General features: G+C 35.8%; 4 protein-coding genes across 4 annotated transcripts; 2 read left to right on the top strand and 2 right to left on the bottom strand.

Moving 5' to 3' along the window:
* Positions 1–214: 214 nt before the first annotated feature.
* On the bottom strand, positions 215–2717 carry si:ch211-261a10.5 (potassium channel subfamily K member 13). The gene is made up of 2 exons (XM_056756005.1): positions 2432–2717; positions 215–1155 (listed from the first exon to the last, which is right to left on the bottom strand). Exons 1-2 carry the CDS (start codon positions 2715–2717, stop codon positions 215–217), a joined length of 1227 nt encoding a protein of 408 aa, XP_056611983.1.
* A 1549-nt stretch (positions 2718–4266) lies between these two features.
* slc37a4a (solute carrier family 37 member 4a) lies at positions 4267–11608 on the top strand. The gene is made up of 9 exons (XM_056757209.1): positions 4267–4419; positions 5126–5355; positions 6335–6567; positions 7602–7845; positions 9200–9358; positions 9785–9870; positions 10417–10530; positions 10615–10753; positions 10957–11608. The coding sequence occupies exons 2-9, from the start codon at positions 5208–5210 to the stop codon at positions 11121–11123; spliced, it is 1290 nt and encodes a 429-aa protein (XP_056613187.1). The 5' UTR covers positions 4267–4419; positions 5126–5207; the 3' UTR covers positions 11124–11608.
* On the bottom strand, positions 11362–14347 carry trappc4 (trafficking protein particle complex subunit 4). Its single transcript, XM_056757210.1, has 5 exons — positions 14118–14347; positions 13857–14031; positions 12508–12611; positions 12292–12418; positions 11362–12197 (listed from the first exon to the last, which is right to left on the bottom strand). The coding sequence occupies exons 1-5, from the start codon at positions 14290–14292 to the stop codon at positions 12119–12121; spliced, it is 660 nt and encodes a 219-aa protein (XP_056613188.1). The 5' UTR covers positions 14293–14347; the 3' UTR covers positions 11362–12118.
* A 1429-nt stretch (positions 14348–15776) lies between these two features.
* Positions 15777–24091, top strand: sgcg (sarcoglycan, gamma). Its single transcript, XM_056756260.1, has 8 exons — positions 15777–16243; positions 19082–19276; positions 19397–19498; positions 19718–19805; positions 20119–20238; positions 20479–20551; positions 21553–21676; positions 21771–24091. The coding sequence occupies exons 2-8, from the start codon at positions 19082–19084 to the stop codon at positions 21945–21947; spliced, it is 879 nt and encodes a 292-aa protein (XP_056612238.1). The 5' UTR covers positions 15777–16243; the 3' UTR covers positions 21948–24091.
* Position 24092: the final 1 nt, after the last annotated feature.

Raw genomic sequence — 24092 nt, 5'->3', positions numbered from 1 at the left:
GCTGCTCTGCGGCGTATGACAGTGTAGTATCGCGAGAGCATTTTAAAGCTGAAGGAGATGTCTGCTCTCGCGGTAGCTTGATGATCGATCTGCTTCGATCGATCCTTAATGCTCATCATACCTCAATACAACGGGGGTTTTCATTTATCACATTTTTGACAAACACTATCAATAGAACAAGGTTTGTTTTATTGTAGTATATATTTGATACATGTTACATAGTTTCATTTAGGTTGTAATGTTCTTCCATTTTAATGTTTGTTTCATGCAGGTGATTATTTGGCACAACAGAAGTGCATACGTTGTCGAGTACACTATTATGATCACTAGTGGTGCTGACCAGGCTCAATGCCCCATCCTCTGACCCTTCGCTTAAAGACCCACATCCAAACGCAGACGTGCCATCAACTTTCCCCCAAGTTTTGCTCTCGCAAACAGTGTCTACTCCAGCGCTGGTGCACCTACACACAGAGCTTAGAGAGTTCTTGACTCCGTGGCAGGTCCCGTGTGGCTGCCCGTGATTCCTGATCTGCCGATTGGCCGTTTTTGAGACTTTCAGACCTGCAACAGAGCAGCAGCAGAATTGATCTGCTCCACCCTGTTCGCTCTCAGCCGGGCAGCAACGCAGACGGAACAGCTTGGCCAAAATCCAATTCAACATCTGTCTGGTGATGATAGAGGCGATATTGAAAAGCGAGTAGGTACAGCTGACACCAAGAATGATAATTAAAGAGTTAGCTATCTGATAAACCCATCGTGCTTCATAACAGGCCCTCTGCACGCTCACCATGTCTCCAAAGCCCATGGTGCTAAAAGCCACAAAGCAGAAGTACATCGACTCTAGGTAGGGCCAATCTTCCATAGCTGAGTACAAGCCAGATGCCCCGCAGCTAACCAGAAATGACAAAGCTGCCAAAATCAAGGTCACATAGTATACAGATGGTTTCCAACTCTCCTGCCCGTCTCTGGGTTCTGTGTTTAGATGTGTTTTCAACCTCCTCTGCTTGCGGCACCAGCGTGTGAGGACGGTGATCAGGGTTATCATGTGTTCCAGAAAGAGGTTGAAGAAGAGAATAGTGGTGGAACAGCCTATCAGTCCGTAGAAGATGAGAAAGATTTTTCCATTGAGAGTTGCGGGTGCTGCCATTCCAAAGCCTGTTCATCCACACAGAAATAAACAATCATTTAAAAGTCACAAATGCTATATAACTGCACAAAATGTTTTCATTTAAAATTGATCACGTACAAAATCAGTCCTTAATTCTAAATTGTTGCAATGTTTGGTGACATGTGTATTGATTACAGTTGGACGTTGTGTATTTTAGGTGCTGTTCCAAATGTATCCATGATTGCAAAACCATTATAATGTGAACTAATGTGAAAAGGTTTAATCGAAGCCGATAAAATAAAAGATTACTATGTTAACAGCTTGTCAACCCTGAAATGTTTGAATATCCAAAGCTTTAGAAGCTAATGGAGTCTGAGAAAATATTGGTAAGCTTCTTCAAATACATGGACAGATGTGTGCAGCATAAAAGAAATGGACCTCTAAATAGACTTTGTCAATATAAGTCAATTATCGAAACCTAGATACAGTATAACACACCCAGTCATTTAGTGAATTAACACTTAATGAATATGTTTTTAATAAAAAGTTTGTTGCAGGTTAAGTTTTATACACAAAAGTTTATTCTTCTATTGTATGCTTTGTACTTATTGTATTTTACAAATTGAAAAAAGACAACATAGTGCAGACATGAAATTGTTTACAAATCCAAAAATGTGTACTTTAAATACTAAATCATAATACTTGTAAAATATAATGCTTTACAAATTATTTTTCTCATAAATAAATATTTGCTTTAAAAATGAGAATCAGCAATAAGTATAAGCTATATGCAAAGTGACCCACATTTCATTTTGATTGGGTACAATTCTACAATTTGCACATGGAGTCACATTGAGATCCTCATAAAAAAAGTCGCTTCACAAGGTTCTTTGATACCTTAAAGATAAATAGAGAACCTGTAACGTCTGAAGAATCATTCTGTTTCACATAAGGTTCTTTGTGGTGTAAAAAGGTTCTTCAGATCATAAAAAGTAAGAAAGAGATGATTCTTTGAAGAACATTTGACTAAATGGTACTTTGTGGAACCAAAAAGTTTATTTCATGGAATCGATGTGAAGAACCTTTTTAACAGGCAACTTTATTTTTAAGAGTGTATGTTTGAGATTGTATTGCCATATAAATAAAAACAGGGCATTAGTATATCTTTAATTCTTCAGTTGCACGTATGGACACTTCAAAAAAAGAACACAAAAATGTTTGTGCAAAATTTGCATTTTATTAGATCCGAAATCCATAATATGTGATTATTATGTATTCCCGTCCTATAAGATTCACTGTGCCGGTCTTGTGTGCAAGTCTTACCAATAGTGCTGACCACAGTAGCCACAAAGTAAAAAGCTCCGGAGAAATCCCATCGGGGTCTCCGTGGTTCCATACGAATCCCAGTGGCAACGGCCACCTCATAGTTTCCCAGCAGCTGATGTAACTCCTCGGCTGGAATCTGGTGATCCTGAATGAATTCTGCCAGCTGTCTGTTCCATTTGCAATGAGCCTCCAGTTCTGAGGGTCTCTCGAGGGCCGAAAAAACTGCAGCCCCAAATAAAGTGTAGAGGACAATTACTAACCATAACAGCAATATTCGGGCCATGCTCAAGTTAAAATGAGACCAAATGCATCCACAACCATTCTTGGTCCCGCTGGAATAATCTGATTGCACCATTAATATGAACAGAAAAAAATGTTAACTTAAACGGTGGTGGGTTCAGAATCACAGTATTTTGCACATCATTATTACTGTACAAGCTATATTGATCCTCAGAAGCACTAAATGCTTGTTACTGTTGTCAGTAAGATAACAGGCAGTCAGGCAAACTAAAGGCAAACATGGCCTCCCACATCTTATGTACACACCATAAAATCCCCTTTTATTGCTCTGCATTTATGACATTTTTAAGAATTTAGTTCACAATCCAGTGAATTAACGATATCACAGACCTGTTTATAATGCATTAGGAGTTCTCCTACGTGTTTTTATGTGTTAAGTACATTATTTTCACTTGTTGACTAAGGAACTAGTTGACAAGAGGTAAACTGTGCTTACCTACACTCAAAATACCTGCATTATATGACAACACCAGTCATTCGGTGCTCCCACCCAGTCGTTGATCTACTTCAATTGACAATAGGCCTACTTGACTATAGGGTATAGTCTATTGCAGTGGTTCCCAAAGGGGTACTGCAGGGGTACTGCAGGGGGTACGTGAGAGAAACTGAAATTTAGGAATAAATAATGAAAATTAATAAGTCAATAAATTATGATAATAGTATTGTTATTTGAAATTAGGACTACGCAAAAAAAATTCATGCATTTGAAACGCATTTCAATTTATAAGAGTTATTTTTTGAGACCCAGACCCGGAATCTGTGTGCAAAATAATGCAAGTTAGGAGAGGTTGCGGTTAAATGTTATTTTATTTTTCCTGAACTGAAAAACCCTGATTTACCTTTAACTGTTATGCATAATACTTAAGAGATTGACATAGTTGCGTAAAGCTACATACAGAAATGTTTATAAGCAATAAACTTGTTTGGGGGCATCAGATATAATAACTGTCTGACTCTCATTTCACTGTGTTTTAATGCAAAATGTTGCGGCCTGGTCAAGGGGTGGTACTTGGCTTGAAAAAATCATAAAAGGGGGTACTTAAGCAAAAACTGAGTTTGAGAACCACTGGCCTATTGGGACCAATTAAGGGGTGGAGGAGCACATATATATTTAATGATCAATTACACTTTGACTACCCCAGCTCTTTTAAGGCATTCACTGTAGACAAATTCTTAACAAAGCACTTTATTTAAAACACTTCTGAATTAAGCCTTTAATATTTATAGATGTGCTTCTCAGAACCTTCACGCATTCTGTACAATGATGCTTAACAGCCAGTGGAAGTGTGGTATTGATTTATTAAGAATAAAAAAACGATTTAACTGTAAATCTAACAGACAAAGTACATATAAAAACTATAAGGCTGTTTTGCCTGTTGTGGAAATCTCCGATCTCATACACTGACTAAGAGAAAAAAAATCACAACAGGGATGTTCAAATTGTAAAATCCTTTTCGTTGCTATACGCAAATTCATCCGGTAGGGGGCAGAATAGGACCGCGGTTCATTTCAAACATCCTGACATTGACTGTAGTTCATACTTTTACATTTACAGCATCTAGACGAGGTCCACGTGGAAATTACGAGTGGCATCGATATTTATCAAGCACCGTGTGGGAAATCGACATGGTTAAGACGTGGATGAAATAATAAAGGAAATGCTTGCTGGAATAGACATCCGAGAGGTAACTTGTTCACGGAAGTAGGCACGTTGTCATTGCACAAAACCTGCATTATATCGCAATCTGTTTTATTATTTGAAGTCTTCAACGTAGTTCACAGATAGCCCGAATCAAGACGTGATGTCGACTTTCTTAAGTTAGGAAATGCATGATGTGTTTCTGATGGCGCTGCCACGTCTTCGAAACTGCGGCGCCGATCAAACCGTGTGTGACATCGAAGTATCGCGCGAACGATTCGACACATTAATGCACTTTTCTGCTTTTACTGGTCTGAGCAATAACACCGCAGAACCGTGTCACTGAGGTCTGCGGATACAAACACAGGACATCAAACATTTTGTTGAAATGCGCAGTGATTCGTTGCGCTACAACGCCTCCTATGGTTAAACCGCGTAAATGCCACAATATAGAGACCCTCGTGTCAATCATTAAACTCCTCTGATCACTGGATCTTCAATAACACAAATATATAAGACCATTACAAAGTATGAGGCCAAAGAATAGAACAACAATAGATCTGCTGACACGAAGCATCCGTGTGATGTTGTTTTCCTTGCTTTATATGCCAATAAAGTACATCCCATCTGTTCACTCGAAAGCTTTCGTTTGCTAAAGAACACTCCAAAGATCTCCCCCAGGTTGACCATTAACCCTGCCATTGATTACAGCTCTTTTTCTGATCCAGCTAGATCTGTACGTTTCATTTCAGATCGGTGTCTCCTGTGCGCCGCTGAAGAAGAACCCTGCTGAATTGTGACTTGCTTTTTATCCTTTTTCAAACTTTGCCGACCATGGCGAAGTCTGGATATGGCTACTACAGGACTACTATCTTCCTTGCCATGTTTGTGGGCTACACGTTGTATTACTTCAACAGGAAGACGTTTTCTTTTGTCATGCCCTCTGTAATGCAGGAGATCACGCTGGATAAGGATGACTTGGGTGAGGGTGTGCAGCTTTTGCTTTGATCTGTAGCATTTTAAATAATCTGACAGACAAAGATTGTCTTTATTTAAAAGCAATATAAAGTTACATATTGTTTTTATTCAAGTTGTTTTATTCCAAGATATGTTCCAAGCAAATTTAATTTCTACATGGTTCATAACATTCATTTTTTTATCCCAATGTATAAGAAAAGACAATCTTTGTTGATGTTTGCACTCTGTCTATAGTGGTTTATGATTGCACTTACACATGGTTTGGGGGTTCTTGTAATTGTACTTTCTCTGAGAAATATATTTTTTGACATGACATAAATATACTTAAAGTTGCTATTAGCTGTTTGTATTGTAAATGTAAATACATTCCAACAAGAAGCACTACTTTTTTACGATGATCTTAAATTGTAGTGACTTTTATTATGCAAAAGCCACTTGTAAATTAATATTTAGGAGTCATCTGTCCCATTACGTTTTTTCCATTTTTTTTTTAACCCGGCTCAGATCAGTGATTTAATTATTCTTGTGCACAAAGTCTACAGTCATAGTTTCTAAAGTGATTTTAAAGGGATAGTTCACATAAAAATGAAAATTCACTCATCATTCACTCACCCTTAAGTAATTCCAAACTTTTATACATTTCTTTGATATGTTGTACACAACAAAATATATTAAGAAGAATGTTAGATTTCTGGGGTAGTCAAAAAATGGTACCTCAGAACTGTTTGTTTTCCTAATTTCCTCAAAATATCATCTTTTGTGTTTAACAGAACAAAAAATATGTACAATATTTTTTCTATTGTAGTCAACCGGGCCCCAGAAATGTCAGTTGCTAACATTCATCCAAATATCTTTCTTTTTGTTCATCAGAACAAAGACATTTAAACAACTTGAGGATTAATTTTCATTTTTTTGGTGGACTATGCCTTTAAATGACAGGCGCTCAGTCTAATAACATGTTCTGTCATCTTTCTGCTCTGCAGGTCTTATCACTAGCAGTCAGTCACTGGCTTACGCCATCAGCAAATTTATAAGCGGTATTCTCTCTGACCAAATCAGCGCCCGATGGCTTTTCTCCATCGGCCTCTTTGCGGTCGGTGGCATCAATGTGGTTTTCTCCTGGTCCTCCTCGGTGTCAGTGTTCGCAGGCCTGTGGTTTCTGAACGGGCTTGGTCAGGGTCTGGGCTGGCCACCATGTGCAAAAGTACTGCGTAAGGTATGGATCCATTCCTTCATCGACTTGCATTCTACTGTATATAGAAATAAACAGAAGTGATGTTTCAGCTGTCCAGTTGTCGTCTTTTCCGCATTTTTTAAGAAATTAAAGGTTCACCCAAAAATATAAGTTCTGTCATATTTAACTCACCTTTGAGTTGTTCCAAATCTGTATAAGTGTCTTTGATCTGATAAACATAAAGGAAGATATTTGGAAAAATGCTTATAACCAAACAGTTCTCCATTGACTACCATAGTAGGACACATTTTTTTCTTCTGTTGATCACAAAGAAGATATTATGGAAGATGTAGAGACTTCTGGGGCACTTATGACTACCATTGTCATTTTCAATGGGGACTAAGAACTGTTTGGTTACAAGCATTCTTCCAAATATCTTTCTCTGTGTTCAACCTAACCACAACATTTATACAGGTTTGGAACAACCTGGATGAGTAAATGATGATCATTTTTATTTTGGGGGGAACTGTACCTTTAACAGTGTTGGGCAAGTTATTCTGAACAAGTAATGAACTACTAGTTACTAATTACATATTCGATAGTGTAATTAGATTACTGTAAACATTAATCTCTTCAAAAGTATTTATTTACTTATAACTAATTACTTTCTATATTCTATATCAATCTTGATTAGTTAAGTGATACAAGGATAGACATGAAAGGGCTCTTTTAATTCATTCACATAAATAATATAAAACTATATATATATATATATATATAACTTGTATTATTAACTGACCAAAGTATTACAAATGTGAGAATGACACATTATATCACACATTTTAAAGAAAGACTTTGAATTGCACACACAGTATATTATACAAAGTATTTCGGTTAATTACATCTGAGGTTTTTGTAATCCCCTACTTTACTTTTTCAAGGGAAAAGTAATTAAATTACAGTAACGTACCTAGTTACACCCAACACTGCCGTTTAACATCAATATAACTGCCCTTTATATTGTTTCCTGTATATATTTACTATAATATTGTGGTATCTATTTTCTGTTTAAATAGTGGTTTGAGCCAGCTCAGTTTGGCACCTGGTGGGCGGTGCTGTCATGCAGTATGAATTTGGCAGGGGGTCTGGGGCCCATCATTGCCACAGTGATGGCTCAGAGCTACAGCTGGAGGACCACGCTGTCCATCTCTGGCCTGACCTGTGTGATCATGTCCATATTCTGTCTTCTGATTATCCGCAATGAGCCCAGTGAAGTGGGCCTGCCAAATATTGAGGCCGGTCCAAAGAAAGGCAAAGGAGGTATGATGCCATTAGTCACATTCATAAGTCACGTATAAGGGGTCATGTGTGACGGCTAAAACGAATATTATTATTTGTTTTAGATGTAATGCAATGTGTATACAATATTTAAGGTTAAAAAACTATGTATGTTTGAATCTCCACTTTGTCCCGCCTCTCTGAAACGCTCTGATTTTTGACAAAGCTCAGCGCTCTTAAAAGTAATTGGTCGAATACTGCAAGCATGTGACGGAAGTGTGACGCCTCTTACCATATTTGGTACATCATGTCAAATCATACCACGAACCGACGTAGATTTGTGGGGTGTGGTTACACAAGGTGTTCCAGACAGGTCTGGGTGACCATTCACTTTTAGCTTTTAGAGTGAATGCATCTTTTGTTTAGACACTTTAATTTTTGCAATTTTACGTGTCTAATACATGGATGGGCAGTTTGCAACACACTAAAGACAAAGAAAAACACATTTTCGAGCCATATGACCCCTTTAAATAATAGTAAATATCAAATGAATATTATTGGTTTGTTGCATATGTGCATATTATTCATGTTATATAAGAAAATATATAAGAAATATGTGATCATCTCTAAAATGACTTTGATGTTAACATAAGATATCACTTAATAAAGATACACTGAGAATTCTTTGACCATTTATTGTCATTTTAAACCTGTATGACTTAATTTTTTCTAAAGAACAGAAAAGAAGATATTTTGAAGAATGTCTCAGTGGTTTTGTGTCCATGTAATGGAAGTCAAGAGGAACCAACTTGGTCTGGATACTAACACAGGTTTGAAATGACAATAAATGGTCAACGTTGGTCCCCATTGACTTCCAATATATGGACACAAAACCACTGAGACATTTTTCAAAATATCTTCTTTTTTGTTTCACATAAGAAAGAGTCATATACAGGTTTTGATCTGCCAAACTATCCTTTTAAGAGAGGAGTCCTCTTGTTATGGTGTTGAAAGCTCACTTCTCACAGTCGGTCTCATCTGCCATATTCATGTTGAATATTCTGATTTACTCAAACATCACAAAATGGAAGTAAATGGAGTTGATTTTTATTCTGCATACTTGACACTAGGTTAGTGTAGTGTAGTTTTGTTGATCTAGGTCATTGCTGTTCTGTGAGGTTGCGAAAGTGTGCGTCAGATAAAAAGTTTCTCCTCTGATTCTGTGAACTTTTGGACAGAGTGCATGGGGCGTTTGGACGTACAATCATGTGTTTTCTGTTGAAGGTCACTGCACTGAACTAATGGACTCTCCTGAGACAACATTGCTCTTTCATAGTCCTGTTTGTCCTCCAACAGATGTACAGATTCTGATCCATTATCTACCTCTAAATTTCAGGCTCCAGCAGAGATGAAAGCACATTCAAAGACTTCATTTTTTCTCCATATCTGTGGGTGTTATCATTGGGCTACCTGGTAGTGTTCGGGGTAAAGACTGCTTACACAGACTGGGGACAACTGTTCCTTATTCAGGACAAGGGCCAGTCAACATTAATGGGTACTGAGCAAAATGCATTACAGAATTCTTATTACCTACATTTATAATTTAAAATCTTTCTGTACAGTTTGATTTTAGAGTACTTTGAACTGTAATCACAACAAACATTTAAAGAGATATTCACCCAAAAATTAAAAGTGTGCCATCATTTACTCACCCTCAGATTGTTCCAAACCTGTATACATTTCTTTGTTCTGCTGCAACCAAAGGAAGATATTTGTAAGAATGCCAGTAACCAAACAGATCTCATGCCCCTATGACTTTATTTCCCCTTACTATGGGTGTCAAATGTGGGGGATCTGTTTGGTTACAAGCATTCTTCCAAATATTTTTCTCTGTGTTCAGAATTTTCATTTTTGGGTGAACTGTCCCTTTAATTTTTCATTATATTACACCTAAACTGTGTATTTCTGCTGATATCCACAGGTAGCTCTTTCATGAGCGCTCTTGAGATCGGAGGATTGATGGGAAGTTTAGCGGCGGGATTCCTATCAGACAGAGCCGTGGCAAAGGCAAGTTTGTACCGCTAATATCCATATTTGAAATCCAGTTTTTCCACACTGCAAATCACAGTTACAATAACTTATTATACTATACTATGTAATACATATATTATGGTGTTTAATAACACAAGCAAATCTACAGTATATGCAATGCTTATTAAAGTTCTTGGGGGAGTTTCCCAGACAGGGATTATTTTAAAGCAGGACTAGGCCCATGTTAAATTATGAAATTGAAGTATATTTTTACAAACATGCCTTACAAAAACATTACTGCATTTTGAGACAACACACATGGCACTAATGATTTTTTTTTAGATATGTCAGTGCAAATTGTTTGCAGTTTGGACAGCGTATTTTTTGTCTAGTCTTAATCCCTGTCTGGGAAACGGCCCCAATACGAGTTATTAGTTGTGCAATTGCTTTTGTAAGAATGTTGACAGTGGTTTTAATGTGTTAAATTGTGGTGGGGGAACCCAAGCTATATACTGTATATATAGGGTTAGGCTGCTTAATTTTTTTTTTTAAATGTAGTTCATACATTTTGTTTATTCACAGCAAGGGCTGGGTTTATATGGAAACCCTCGCCATGTACTCTTGCTCTCCATGATGGCTGGAATGTGCGTCTCCATGTATCTCTTCCGCACTACTGTCACGGCACACAGCTCAAATGTATGCTGTAGTATCTATCCTCACATTATTTTATCATGACAGCAATACCTTTGCTTTTAATATGCGGTTGTCATTGATGGACAGGTCTGGATTCTTTTGTTGGGGGCAGCGTTTGGCTTCTCTTCATATGGACCGATTGCTTTATTTGGAGTTCTTGCGAATGAGAGCGCACCATCAAACTACTGTGGAACCTCTCATGCCATTGTTGCCTTGATGGCAAACGGTAATAAAGTCCCAGAAATGGTTTAGCTTAAACCCAAACTAACCTTTAGTGAAATTGTGAAACCAGGCATATTTTATTTTTTTATATATATTTTTTAATTATATCATTAAAAGACAATTTTTGCTGACTTAAATGCCCATTTCAGAATGTTTTTTGTACTCCTAAATTAAAAAACTAGTTTTTTTTCTGTGTTTTCTTTTAAGTTGGCGGTTTTCTCTCAGGGTTACCATTTGGCACCATTGCTAAACACTATGGCTGGAACAAGGCATTCTGGGTAGCTGAGATAACCTGCACAGTCACCACAGTTGGATATTTCCTGTTCCGGAATATTCGCACCAAGATGGGAAGCATGCAAAAGAAAGATGACTAAAAGTTAGCGTAATATTTAAATGTATCTTAACTAGGGTTTTTTTTTTGCAAGGGCGCAAGTCCGTAATTACAGAAAACTTGCGATTTTTCTATGGATATTCTTTGTGTTTGTAATATATATTCATTTTCTTTTCACTAATAATAGATGAAAATATTGAAATAATATTTGCAACTTTTTGGGACTTTACCTATGAAATGTTCATTAGGATCTATGAGATATTTAGTCTCAAAACATTCGATTCAGAGAAGTGTTATTTATTTTGTATTACATTAAAACTGGAAGACTGTATTTTAAGTGGATCTGATCATTGAAAGCTGACATGAATGAATTTTATAATTTATGGTATTAACAGACTTCATCAGTTTTTAACTGGTCCTACCTCTATCTGCATTACATAATGTGACATATTTGTGGCAATGTGTTACTACATGAATTTTAAATAGCACATTTAAATGAGTTTATATAAATAAAACATTTAAATCACATTGCCCTGTAATCATTTACATGTCCAGGAAACTATTGCTCTATTTGACCAACATCTCAACTTGACCAACTTTGTTTTTGACCTAAACAAAAGAGACTAAAGTCCAAAGTACAGTGTACTTGAAAATACTCCAAACCACACGATTATATTCTGCTGACAGAAAGTAAATTATATGAAATTACAAAAGACACATTTGGACAGATTCCAGTAAACATAGTAAATAAATAAACGTGTCATGCAGTAGTCACATGGTGAGCCACATTTTTTAAAAGCTTTGTACAAGAGCCTGTAGAAGAAAGTTAAGTGGTGTCTATGTAGATTATATACAGGTTTACCAAGAATTTCATCTCACTTCATGTTTGGGTTGTGCAGATTTGAAAAGAAGATGAAGGAAAGTGTTTTTTTCTCTTCGTGTAAAGAAGAGTTATAGTGCCAGCTCCACAATCATTTTAAAGGCCTGGCTGAACATCTAGAAATGCTGTCAGGTGAATATTCATTATTGAAATCCAGATCAAGAGCCTGGTCCAAATGCTCCAGCCTTCTCTGCTATTTCCAGGGCACTTTTTAGATTCTGGTCAAAAAGCTCACATCTGAAAAAATAAACCATTATGTTTTATGCACAACATTTTGAGGAAAGTATGTGGAAAGAATATTATGTGCAAAGCTCATGCAAACATTACATACCTGATAGGCATCTCTAAAGAGTAGAAAGGATTCTTGAGTGCAAAATCTGAGTAGATTTCATAAATCTTTCTTAATAGTGCATCAATACCAGTCTGTCGAGGGTCTGCCAATACAATGAACTTTATTCCTGCAAAAAAAAATAAGAACCACTAGGAATTTATTTAGCCATCACACCCAAATATAAAAAAATATTAACTTGTTATACTAATATCATACCTGTGAGGGTCTGAAAGCAATGTAATTTAAACACATCCGTCTCCAGCATCTCAATACCAGAGCTGCCAACCTCAGGTGATAACTGTGATCCAATAGCAAAAAGTCTTAAAGAGAAAGAAAGAAAACATCCAACAGATGTTTTCATCAATTTTTGGTACTCAAAAGTATTCTTAAGTAATGTCATGAAAGTTTGGTTTCATCCGATCAAATTTTTATTAACTTATTTCACGTGTTTTGTACTTCAGCACTATCAAATGGTAATTCTGCAGTATTTGATTTATAAAATGGAACTTAACATTTTCATATTCATGTATCATGGCATACAACAATTGTACATTATTAGTGAAGCCTTATTCAAAACGTGTGAATAAGTGACTAATGAATGTTATCAGGGCTGTGTTCAGAACAGAACACCCTGTTGTGATGACGCAAGAGTTGAACTATGGCAGCTGAGAAGGCCATTCTTTGTGTTTTTTTGAAGAATTTTCGGAGCCTGATCAAATCAGTATAAATACGTGTTGAGTACTGCAAAATACATCTCTTCTAGTATCTTGAATTGTTGTAGGGTTGCACGGTGTACCGGTGTTACGGTAGCATCGCGATGCTAAACCTCTTCAAAATACCCGCGATGCCCCTCTATTTTTGAAACGGAAGTACCGTAGTTCACGTTGTATTTGCGCATTGATATTCATCTGAACACTTACATCTGGCTCTTTGCGCTGTATATCTCCATAATGAATATGTGTTTTCAATGGACGAGTTATTGATTCAAATTGGATATTTGAACGAGTTGGTTAAATGATTCACTAACTCAGTGGAAAATTGACGCCACCTACTGGTCGTCTTAGTTCTGCATTTACAGTAAGTCTAATATTTCCCTCTATGAAGACTGCAGTATCAATGAAATATGACCATCATTTGAATTAGTTCCTACGTGAAAAATGATCAAGTGTACTTTAGTATTTAATACACCAAACTACTAAATCTCACAGACACTAGTGTTTTTGAGTCTTATCATAGTAAATATTTTAGTACACTACAGTATTTGCTACAATTTATCCAATTACTACAGTTAAGACAACAACATATTCTAGTGCAAAGTATAATACAGTTTACTATAGTAAATACAAAATGTTTCATCTAAATCTGTGTTTTTTGTATAGATTTGAATTATATGGCACAGCATCGTGATACTACTTGGTATCGAGATACTTCAGCTAGTAGTACTCATTTTTACGGCCGTGTTAGCAGAGTATCGCGATACTTCGATGTCATCCGCCGATCGGTCTGCTCTGCGCATCGCCGCACAAAATAAACATCGTTCATCGCTCTGATCGTCTAATACTCACGAGTGAAACATTGAAGCCAGCATGAGTTTCTCATTAGAGCTGAGTCGAGGTCGGCCGAATCTGATGGACACCGGATAGTTTGCAGGATCTTTAAGGTACTCCAGTATCTCCTTCCCTTCCGCCGTGTATTTGCCATTCACATCCACACCGTTAATCGATAAAACGCCATGACCCACTGCATACGAGAAACACGTGATATAAACCAATGAAACAAACAGGTGGATGATGTGAATGTTTCTCTAACCGGTTAAGCAGACGCACCTCTGATGCCGTCCCGCTGTCCGAATGAAACAACTACCTTCTCATCGTGAATCTTTAACACTAAATCAAGAGGAAAGCTGAATGTTTTCTCCACTTCAGCCCGAGTGACATAATTATCGAACTGGTAGATGAGTCCACCGGCCTTATTGACAACAAACACACTGAAGATCGCCATGTTTCCTGCTCCTACCGAACAGATGACCCGTGCGGCAGAGTCACGTGATCTTGTCATGTGACTTTGTCACATTTTTATTACGCTATTAAAATGATTACAAACAGTAAATATCATACCATAAGGACTTTTAATCGTTTTTAAATGCAATACTGTAGTTTTATGTTACTTTAGTTAACTTTTGTATTGAAGAACAAATATAATGTGGTATATGTAGTTTTTCTCAGCGCTTCTGAACATGGACCAATTACTCTCGCATGCGATACTATGGGGAGCTTTTAATCATTGTTAAACTTTGATGATTTTTTTAAAATAAAAGTTATAGCATAATGGTTGTATGTTGTTCTTGTCAATATTTGAAGTAAATACCATGAAGATAATGTAAAACATCCTATGCGTACTGCGTAGTTATATAAAATAGCATTAACTAATGAAGCGTTAAGCATAGTCTATAATGCAAAAATGTCTTTGCTTAGACAAGTTACTGTGAATTTCTCAGATAGGTCCATTGTTTAGAATTTTAAATTTGTTCTCATTTGATGTATGTTTCTTTTAAAACAAGATCATGTTGGTAAATACTTAAATAATAATAAAAAAAATTAAGATACCATTAAAAAGGCAGCATGGTACTACTTTTTACTTATCACATAATACAATACAGTAAATTAACAGCTTGTGCCACAAACATATTGATGCACATGAAACCTTAAGTCGTTATTATTATTATTTTTTTTGTGCTTTTGTTGTGTTAATATTTATTTAGTAGTTCACTTGTGTATTTATACTGGGATTGGCAGCTTTTCCCCTTTTTTCTTAATTTTCCATGAATGGAGGTACAGACATGTTTTTACTATACAGAACATTGTATTTGTAATCTGCTACAGACTGGTTTAAACGGTAAATGGATGAGGGATAAAACATGGCATTGTCTTTGATGTCACATGGGAAAGTCAGAGGTCAGATAGTGATGGATGTGGTCAGCTGTCTGTTTTATCATTGCACCCTTTCCAAAACAGACAATGAACCACAGAACTTTCAGTGAAAACTTTGATAAATCTGCAGTTCGTCATGTTGCACAAAATTTGAAATACAGAGTGTAAAGCACAGAAATAAAATTTAACACAGAAAATGGATTCATGTAAAAATTGAATTTTTACATTTTAAATGTATAATATTACCATAATAAAATATATTATAATAATGATATTATTTAAAACTATAGGTGTTATGGGGTATTGCTAGGGCATTAAGACAGTTTCTCAGTTTTGATGTCAGTTTTGTTCCAATATGGAATCTAAGTCCTCTGCTTTCTGTGTTTATTTGTTTTATAACCATGCTTATTATAAATCTTTTTACATTACTGTTTAAACTATGTAAAAACAGCACAAACCTCTGTGTCTAACAAATATCCCAAAGCCACGCCTCCTGGAACAGACACATCTATTAATACTTCATCCTGTTTTAGAATGACCCGTCTACTTAAAGTGATCGCTGTCATACAGAACATCAGATACTCAATAATTCAAGGCACCAACACTCACACGCTTATCAAGTGAGTCACATGCTTTCATGACAAACAAATGCAGAAAACGCTCCCCAACCCTGTCCAATTTTCAGTCAGTTTTTCCTTCTTCCCCTCCCTCAACCCGTCCCGCAGAGAGAAACATAACAACCAGCTACTGCTGTTTCTGTGTCTGGCTCTAAAGTCTTGGATTTGTGTAAGGCTATCGAGAGGAATTGAAAACAGTGTGTGGTATGTGATATACACCAAGGAAGTTTGGGGGTGACCATGGTGTTTAGTTGAGACTGATCCAGAATCAGATTTATGGAAGGCAGCTGTTGAGGCTTTGACAGACAGGCAGGTCGGAGAACCAGCATTGCTGAGGAACAGAAGCAGATCTGAGCCACTGCTGCCTACGGACTAGTGTGTGTCACATCACACTTCAACAGCAGAGTAAGTCACTTCTTATTTTCCTGTCGATTGGTTGAATATTGTTTTCTAACGACTAATGTTTGTATGACCAGTAAATGTTTTAATTTGCTATCTAAATGGACAGTAAAGGTATTAAGCTCTTTTTAATGTGGTAAAATTATGCATTATTCATTTTGTCAAAATAACAATATCAGCCATTGGAATAAAGAGTTTGTGTTGCATCCCCATCAAAATACTAACTCTTTATTATAAAAACTATTGCTGTTTTTCCTCTATAAATGGGGTGCATATTACTGGGACCTATTTTTAGAGGGCCGCGGCATTACGGCGCACTGGAGTTATGCAGACGGCAAGATTAGAAGGAGTGGGAAAACTTCATACAGCATGTTGTGTTTGCCCACAGTTTCTCAGCACAGACTTTTATTTAAAGTCCTCAGTTTCTCATCTCAAAACAATTGATCATCCAGCATCAGCAGTGCAATATATATTATTTTCGATCCTCCTTTAATGTCACAATTTTTATCTCGTATGAGAGATTGACTTGATAATTATGTTTTTTTTCTTTTGACTTTTTTCAGTATTTCCAACAACTTTTTACATTTGAGAACACAAATGTAATGAATAATAATTAATAGCCATATTTTCTAGTACGAAACACTCTACACTTATAGACAGATTCAGCAGCAGTAACATAAACAAACGTTATGTTGTCCAAAGTTTACTTCCAGTAGACCTCTGCAAAGAATCAATGACTGTGAAGTAGTTTTAATGGGATTTAGTACACTTAATATACTATAAAATATGAATGTGAATCATTATTAATATAAATGAAATCTAAAATATTTTTTTATATTAAACCAAACACAGAGTCAAAATTAACTTGGCTTGGGCCAGGAGCATTCGTTCGAAGAAACCATCTATACACACAATTCTTTTGCAATTTTCCAGCATGCACTGTTGCATGATTAATTGCATTGTTTGATAGTTACTGAATTTGTCACGTTTAGCACACCCTGGTGTTGGTGTGACAAATGTTTATCTACATTAGAGGTATAATAATAATACATTTCTATTATTAGTATTATTAACAACAACAATAATAATAATATTGTTTTAATATAATTACTGTTATTAATATAATATACTAATGTTAATATAATAATTATTACTTAATTTAATTTAGACTAGTATGAACTTCAAACTGGTTTCTCCTGAAATATTATTATCTAATTGTTTGCATTTGAATGCATTGTTTGACAGTAGCTATATTTCATAAAAAATATTGTTGTTGTTCTTGAATTTGTCACATTCAGCAAGTCCCTGTTTTGCAGTGTGTAGTTAATGTTAATATAATAATAATTAATTGATTTTTACCCTCCCCCTCAGAAAAGACCAGCTTGGACTATCATGGTTTTGGCTGGTTTAGAATGGGTTTGATCTTTCATGCTATTAGTTAGACCAGCCTAGCCATGCTGTTCAAGATGGTTAAGGATAATATTTTTTGCATTTTTAGTGTACGGTGTCGTTCCTAGAGTTGAGCCATGCAAACATTTCCAAAAGTTTTCTAATGTAGTAATTTCCAAACACATCTTTTTTTTTACAACGTAAGTTCTCTTGATGTCTGATCAGGTCTAGTTTTGACTGCATGAGAGGTCTGGAATCGTTGTTAAAAAGTCAAACCCCAGTGGTTCGGAAACACTGTACAGTGCACTGCTGTAATTTCTTCTCTTGGCAGCTTAGATGAAACAAGAAACAGTGAAAGAGCATCTGCAGGGTGAGTTAATGGAAAAAGATCCTGAGGGAAACATAGGCTTATATTAGTCTGTCTCTGCGCAACGTGTGGAGTCAAGATGTTTGACTTTCTTTTAAAACTTTTATAATCTTCTGCAGTCCCTGATATAATATAAACGTTTAATTACCGGCTGGTAATAAAGCTGTAGGAAGGATTAGGAAGAAATGGAAATTGGATCCTGAAGTCAAGAACCGAAGAATGTTTGGATGGGTTGCCATGGGGAGTTCAGTTTTGGAACAGATACTTGTAGGCTGCGTTTCAGTTTTTCCTTCATTTAATAATCTGCTTAGTATGTGATGTAAAATGAATATGCACTGTACTTAGTACTTTTACTTAATCAAGTAAAAACGAGTTTCTATGATGGTCTCTGTCTGATATTTTTGTCTGTTTTATCATCCAATCAAAAATGACTGTCTTAAATATATTAGCACTCCTCTTCATAGCACAAACATTATGGAACAAGTTACTGCTTAGCAATTGAATGCTTATAATTAAAATCCAATTTTTACATTGCTTATGGCTGTCTCATGAAGCGAAAAGGATACACGCTTCTTTATTTGGGAAAGCTTTGGATAAACGACATTTAAGTAGGCCTACATATAAAAACATACTTAGATGGACCATTTCTGATCTTATTTTACATAATTTAATCTCTGGTTTATAGAGAGTATCCAGTTTGCCGCAGAAGGAAATGAGATGTGCTTCTCATCATCTCAGGCAATATAGATTATTGTATAAATTAGGGATTTAAATCCTTGAATCTGTGCATCAATATTACTTGGAGAACATCATTAAAGTTGCTGATTAAGCATATTGATTTGTTTAATAGTTTTCCTTCAAACACACACACACTGTATGAGTGTGTATACAAAATAATGTGAAAATGTACGCTGAAATAAACTGAGAAATCAGTGCTAAATACTTTCTCATATGCCAGTTTAAAGCCTAATTCACACTGATCTAACAAACACCAACAAAGTAAAAAAAAACTGCAACGTTCTCAATTCTCATTGACGTTGATCCAACAAATGTGTTTTAATTGTACTTTTGATTGTGTTGGTTTGCAGATGGTACGTGAACAATATATCACCACCACAGAGGAGTCTGGGCTACTGGCTCCGGTCAATGAGTACATCTACATGATCGGGATCTATGGCTGGCGAAAGCGCTGCCTCTATCTGTTTATTCTCATTCTCCTCATCATCATGGTAGTGAACCTTGCTCTTATGATCTGGATCCTGCGAGTTATGTGGTTCAATTCGGTGAGCAAATACATTTTAGCAAGGTGTAATAGAAACATCGAATTCAAATCTGTTTCTTTCAGTCTCAGTTGTGAGTAATGTATGAAGGCTGATCCTGAAACAGAATTGTGTGTATTGCAGGAAGGCATGGGATACCTGCAGGTCAAAGAAGATGGACTCAGACTGGAGGGAGAATCAGAGTTTCTCTTTCCTCTCTATGCCCAGGAAATCGATTCCAGAGAGGTGGGAATAAATGCACACAAATGTCTCAAATGTCAAAATGTCTATATCTTCAAATTCTTACTTGACTTTCAGAAAGTGTTGATTGTCAAACTGTATATTTTGCAGTTTTTGCTTTATTTGTGCAATTTTTAAAACCCTATTGTATTGAATATACATGATGTGCAGATGATTTGCACTTATGCAAAGTCAAAATGTTTGTTGTTGTTCTCTTGATAATAGGATTCAACTCTTTTGGTGCTTTCTTCTGAGAATGTCACTCTCAATGCTCGCAACGAAAATGGTGATGTAACAGGAAGTGTGTCTGTAGGTATGAGATACCAAACATTTATTCATTAATTCCTAAACTGTATTATTACCATTCCTTAGATTTTATTCTGTTTAAGTTAATATAATTTTGGACTCAATGTAGACATGAAGTGGCATGCACAACTCATTAAATTAATCTTTTATTGTGATACAAAAGAAGGGAGGCAGACAAGACCGAACATGACTTTGCAATAAAAATTGCTGTTCAACAATAATCAACTGCCTACATATGGTTGAACTGAATGGAATTGTAAATCTGTTAGGAATTGCTTTTGCCAGAAGTAAATGAGCTACTAAGTCATCTGTATTCTCAGGTCCAGGTCAGGCCAGCGTCTTCGGCCAACACTTTAACATCACCTCAAATCATGATGTCAATTTATTTTATGCTGATGGAAATGGAGCTGTTGTGGGAAAGGGAAGACTCCGGGTAACAGGTGAGTACTTACAGGCCTTCTTCAGTGCCAAAAAAACTCTAGCATTAAATATTCTGGTTAATGCAACCGTTACTATTAAATCATCACAGTCATCTCTTAAAAAATGCTCAATTGGTACAACCTTGATTATTCCTTGTACTGCATTGTTAGACACTTAGGAAAAAAGCAAGTGCAAAATTCGGTACATGTGACATAAGACTTTTAATTAGCAATTTTCGGAATTTGTTATTGTGTACACAGGTGCAGAAGGGGCGCTGTTTGAGCAGTCTGTTAGGACTCCTCTGGTCAAAGCAGTACTTAATAAAGAGTTAAGGTATGTGATATTTTAATCCGAACCCAACTCATGACAATAAGTTTGTAGATCCTAAACATAAGAACAGAAAGCAGGAGATGAAGTAATAATTGAATAAATAAACAGAGCTTATTGAATAATCTTACTTCCACTTTAAAGGGATAGTTCAGCCAAAAACTCAAATTTGCCGTTTATTTACTCACCCTCAGGCCATCAGAGGTATAGGTGACGTTTTTTCTTGAGTTGAACCATGAAGAAGATTGTTTGGTAAATCCGCAGCCCTCTCTGCTTCATATAATGGGAGTCTATGGGGTCCACCTGTCTAAGAGTTCCTAAAGCACATGATTCCAAAAAGCGGCTCCTGGCGACATGTTAATGTTTCGTGAAGTGACTCGCTCAATAAAAAAAGAATCTTCTGTTATTTTGAACTATTTCTCCAGGTTTCATTTTCTGCAAATAAACAATTTCTTTTTAATTGCAAGAAATATTTTTAGTAGTTCACAGAATGAAATAAAAATGATAATTTTACCTAAACACATAACTATAAATAGTAAATTCAGAAAAAAATGAAATGGTGCTTTGAAATGGTCTCTTCATTTTTCCGTGGCCATATAGTAAATAAATAAATTGTACTCTCGGTCACGCATGCACGGTAGTTTAGATGATTTATGTAAATGTATTTATTTATTTTTGCCATTTTTGTGGTACTCAACGTGCAGCCACTTCACAAAACATCTGCACATGCTGTGGTTTATTTAGGGATTTATTTTAAATCATTTTTGTTTAAAATGTCAGCCAGTTTGAAAAGTAATGTAATGAGTGTATTCTGTAAACAACTTTTATAGAAGTTTCCAACAGGGATTTAACAAGCTTTGGGCACAGTTTCTAATGATTCACATCAGAGTTAATTTTTATTCAATACCTGTGTGAATTAAACCGCATTTAATTTAATATTAAACTTTTTATAGCCGGTGGTCAAACAGTGTATTGCATGTTCAATAACACATTCCTTTCGTTTTAAGACTGGAGTCTCCAACACGCTCTCTAAGCATGGATGCACCCAGAGGTGTTCATATCAAAGCCTTGGCCGGTAATGTTGATGTGGCAGCACATTTTGATATTGTGCTTAATTCATCTGCAGGGCTGGTAAATAAACATATTACATATTATCACTAATATAGCAACATTATAGGCCAATTGATTATTTGATTACTTGATTATTTGCTCTGTGGTGTTTCAGCTGGTTCTAGATGCTGAAACTGTCCGTCTGCCCACGTTACCTGTGGGTGAAGCCAGAACTTCGGGCGAGTCTCAGGGAATGTATAACATGTTTGAGGTGTGCGTTTGCCCCAGTGGAAAGCTATTTCTCTCTAGAGCGGGAGTCTCCTCTACGTGTAGTGAACATCAGGACTGCTGAACGTGTGTCTGGCCAAAACATCTAAAGAACCAACTCAGCCATAGCTTAGGAGATGTTGTCCGATATCTAGCTGGAAACAGTGTCTCTGGGCAAGGTAGAAAACTCCACAATTCAACACAGTGTACGACCTGTTGTTTATACGGTATATGGAACAAAGTGATTTTAAAGTAGAGTTCTTTTAATAGGCTGGGCAGTAAAGGGGCTGGTCACCAGCTTACATCCTATGCAATATAATTTTAAGGTGCAATAAAAGTGTTAAATATATAGGCTAGTTGTTAAAGAAACACGAAAGTCATTGTCATTTGTTTGTTAAAGATGATAACTGCTATGTGTTAGTGCCAAAACCAAATATGTATTTGAGTAACAATGTTCTGCATAATGAATTGGAGAAACATACATGACGATTTTGTAAACGACTGAATTTAGAAAAATTCTGTTATGCGCATTTGAAATTATAACAGTGCATAATGATCTATACATTTGCCATATTATCTTTTAACTTTAATACCACGCAATCGTTAAGGCAGCTTGAAAGATGTTTTTTTAAATGTATGTACATATTTGAACAGGAGTACATGTACATGGTGTTTTGTGTACATGGTGTTAAAAGCTCTTCAGTAAATGAAGAAGTCATAATTTAAATACCAAGCATGCATGATATAAAGTATATTTTGTTTTCCACATTCTAACTAAAATGCTTCAATGTTTTAAGAGCCAACGAAAATAATCACTAGATTTAACACAATATTTTGTGTATTTAATAAATGGTTAAAAAAAGTATTTCTGTAAAATCTGGAGGACTGGCTAATTCACAACAACCTTGTTTGTTTGCGGTGTTAGATTTTTGTTAAATTTGTCTTCAAGATGTTGATGTTTGTTGAATCAGTCCATTATATCATTATTTCACCTCTGTACCTAAACCATTCAGCTTTCACTGTAATACTGAAATTCATATATCTGGCACAATATAAACATATTTCATTAGTATTAAAAACAGGTACAAACCCAAATTGTGAGTCCTAAACAAAGCTGTAATGAGATGTCACGAAAGCTTTTTGTTAGAAAATGTAGTATCCAGTGTTTAATTAAAGTGTTTCTTACAGTTAAATAAAGAAGACGGATGAAAAACATTATTGACATTGAGCACCATGAGTATGAGCTTCCTCTTACACACGTTTCAGAAATTTCATGCAAAAACTCTCAGTAGGAGAAGATAAGAGGTTTCCATTGTACATAACAGAAAGTACACATTTGATGTGTTTCTACAGAACTATGAATGATCTGTGTGTATAGCCACAGCAGTAAATAGGTAGGTTCCTAAAACATTTAAAATGGTACAATTTATTTTAATGATATAAAATTGTGGCGCTATTTGTGCCCTACACAATAATCAACAATTGATTGTTTAGCAGAGGCAAAGATGTGAATTTTCAAAATAAAAATTCTGTCACAATATACAAGTGACAGATAAACCAACTGGTAAACAGTTATGAACTCACTGTAACATTACATCATAGGATGCAATTCGTTTTTAAAAATAGTAATTTCATTTCACTGCTTTAATGTCTTGATAATGCAGTGATACGTAAAATTATATTGTCAGCAGTCTAGGGAATTATGTTGTTATTGATTTCATTGCATAACATAACCTTATGTTTAATTTTTTATTGATCTACTGGCAAATTACTCCAAAAAGGGCCTATAGGGGGTGATCGACCTGTCATTACAACACTACAGCTTTCATATTTTGAAATTTACATAAAAGTGCAGTGCAAACTCGTGCTATTAAATCACAATGTTGTCATTGAGTATGGCAGGAAAAATACTTTATCTAGAAAAGATAAAAAAGCAGCATTTGGTTTTCGTTATGTACAAAGGAACAATAATAATCAACATATTTAAAATAAAAGGTATTGCTATGCTTTTGCACATTATGTACAGTTCACTTTTGCATGGTACAAATAAGTCATATATTACATACAGGTATTTCAAAGAAATACAGCAACTATGGACGCAATAAGCATAAGTCACATCTTGAGAGCGCTCTTCAAAAAAAAGCTAGATAGATACATTTTAGATTTTTCCCTAAAAAGTCAATTAGAATATGCACTGGCTGATTGCCTGTCTTTGCATGGTCTAATGGTC

This window comes from Triplophysa dalaica, chromosome 9 (genome assembly GCF_015846415.1).
Source record: "Triplophysa dalaica isolate WHDGS20190420 chromosome 9, ASM1584641v1, whole genome shotgun sequence".
Taxonomy (NCBI): Eukaryota; Metazoa; Chordata; class Actinopteri; order Cypriniformes; family Nemacheilidae; genus Triplophysa; species Triplophysa dalaica.
Note: the sequence above shows the minus strand (reverse complement) of the source record. Positions and strands in the feature narration are given on the sequence as shown.

Bases quoted from the DNA above. Each gene is read 5' to 3' on its own strand.
- si:ch211-261a10.5 (XM_056756005.1), bottom strand. From the start codon at position 2,717: ATGGCCCGAATATTGCTGTTATGGTTAGTAATTGTCCTCTACACTTTA. The intron at 1,156-2,431 runs GTAAGACTTGCA...GTGGATGAACAG, and splicing joins TACTGTGGTCAGCACTATTG to GCTTTGGAATGGCAGCACCC.
- slc37a4a (XM_056757209.1), top strand. From the start codon at position 5,208: ATGGCGAAGTCTGGATATGGCTACTACAGGACTACTATCTTCCTTGCC. The intron at 7,846-9,199 runs GTATGATGCCAT...TCTAAATTTCAG, and splicing joins TCCAAAGAAAGGCAAAGGAG to GCTCCAGCAGAGATGAAAGC. The intron at 10,531-10,614 runs GTATGCTGTAGT...ATTGATGGACAG, and splicing joins TCACGGCACACAGCTCAAAT to GTCTGGATTCTTTTGTTGGG.
- trappc4 (XM_056757210.1), bottom strand. From the start codon at position 14,292: ATGGCGATCTTCAGTGTGTTTGTTGTCAATAAGGCCGGTGGACTCATC. The intron at 12,612-13,856 runs GTGAGTATTAGA...TTTCTCTTTAAG, and splicing joins CTGGCTTCAATGTTTCACTC to ACTTTTTGCTATTGGATCAC. The intron at 12,198-12,291 runs GTATGTAATGTT...TTATTTTTTCAG, and splicing joins TCTTTAGAGATGCCTATCAG to ATGTGAGCTTTTTGACCAGA.
- sgcg (XM_056756260.1), top strand. From the start codon at position 19,082: ATGGTACGTGAACAATATATCACCACCACAGAGGAGTCTGGGCTACTG. The intron at 19,806-20,118 runs GTATGAGATACC...CTGTATTCTCAG, and splicing joins AACAGGAAGTGTGTCTGTAG to GTCCAGGTCAGGCCAGCGTC. The intron at 20,552-21,552 runs GTATGTGATATT...TTTCGTTTTAAG, and splicing joins GTACTTAATAAAGAGTTAAG to ACTGGAGTCTCCAACACGCT.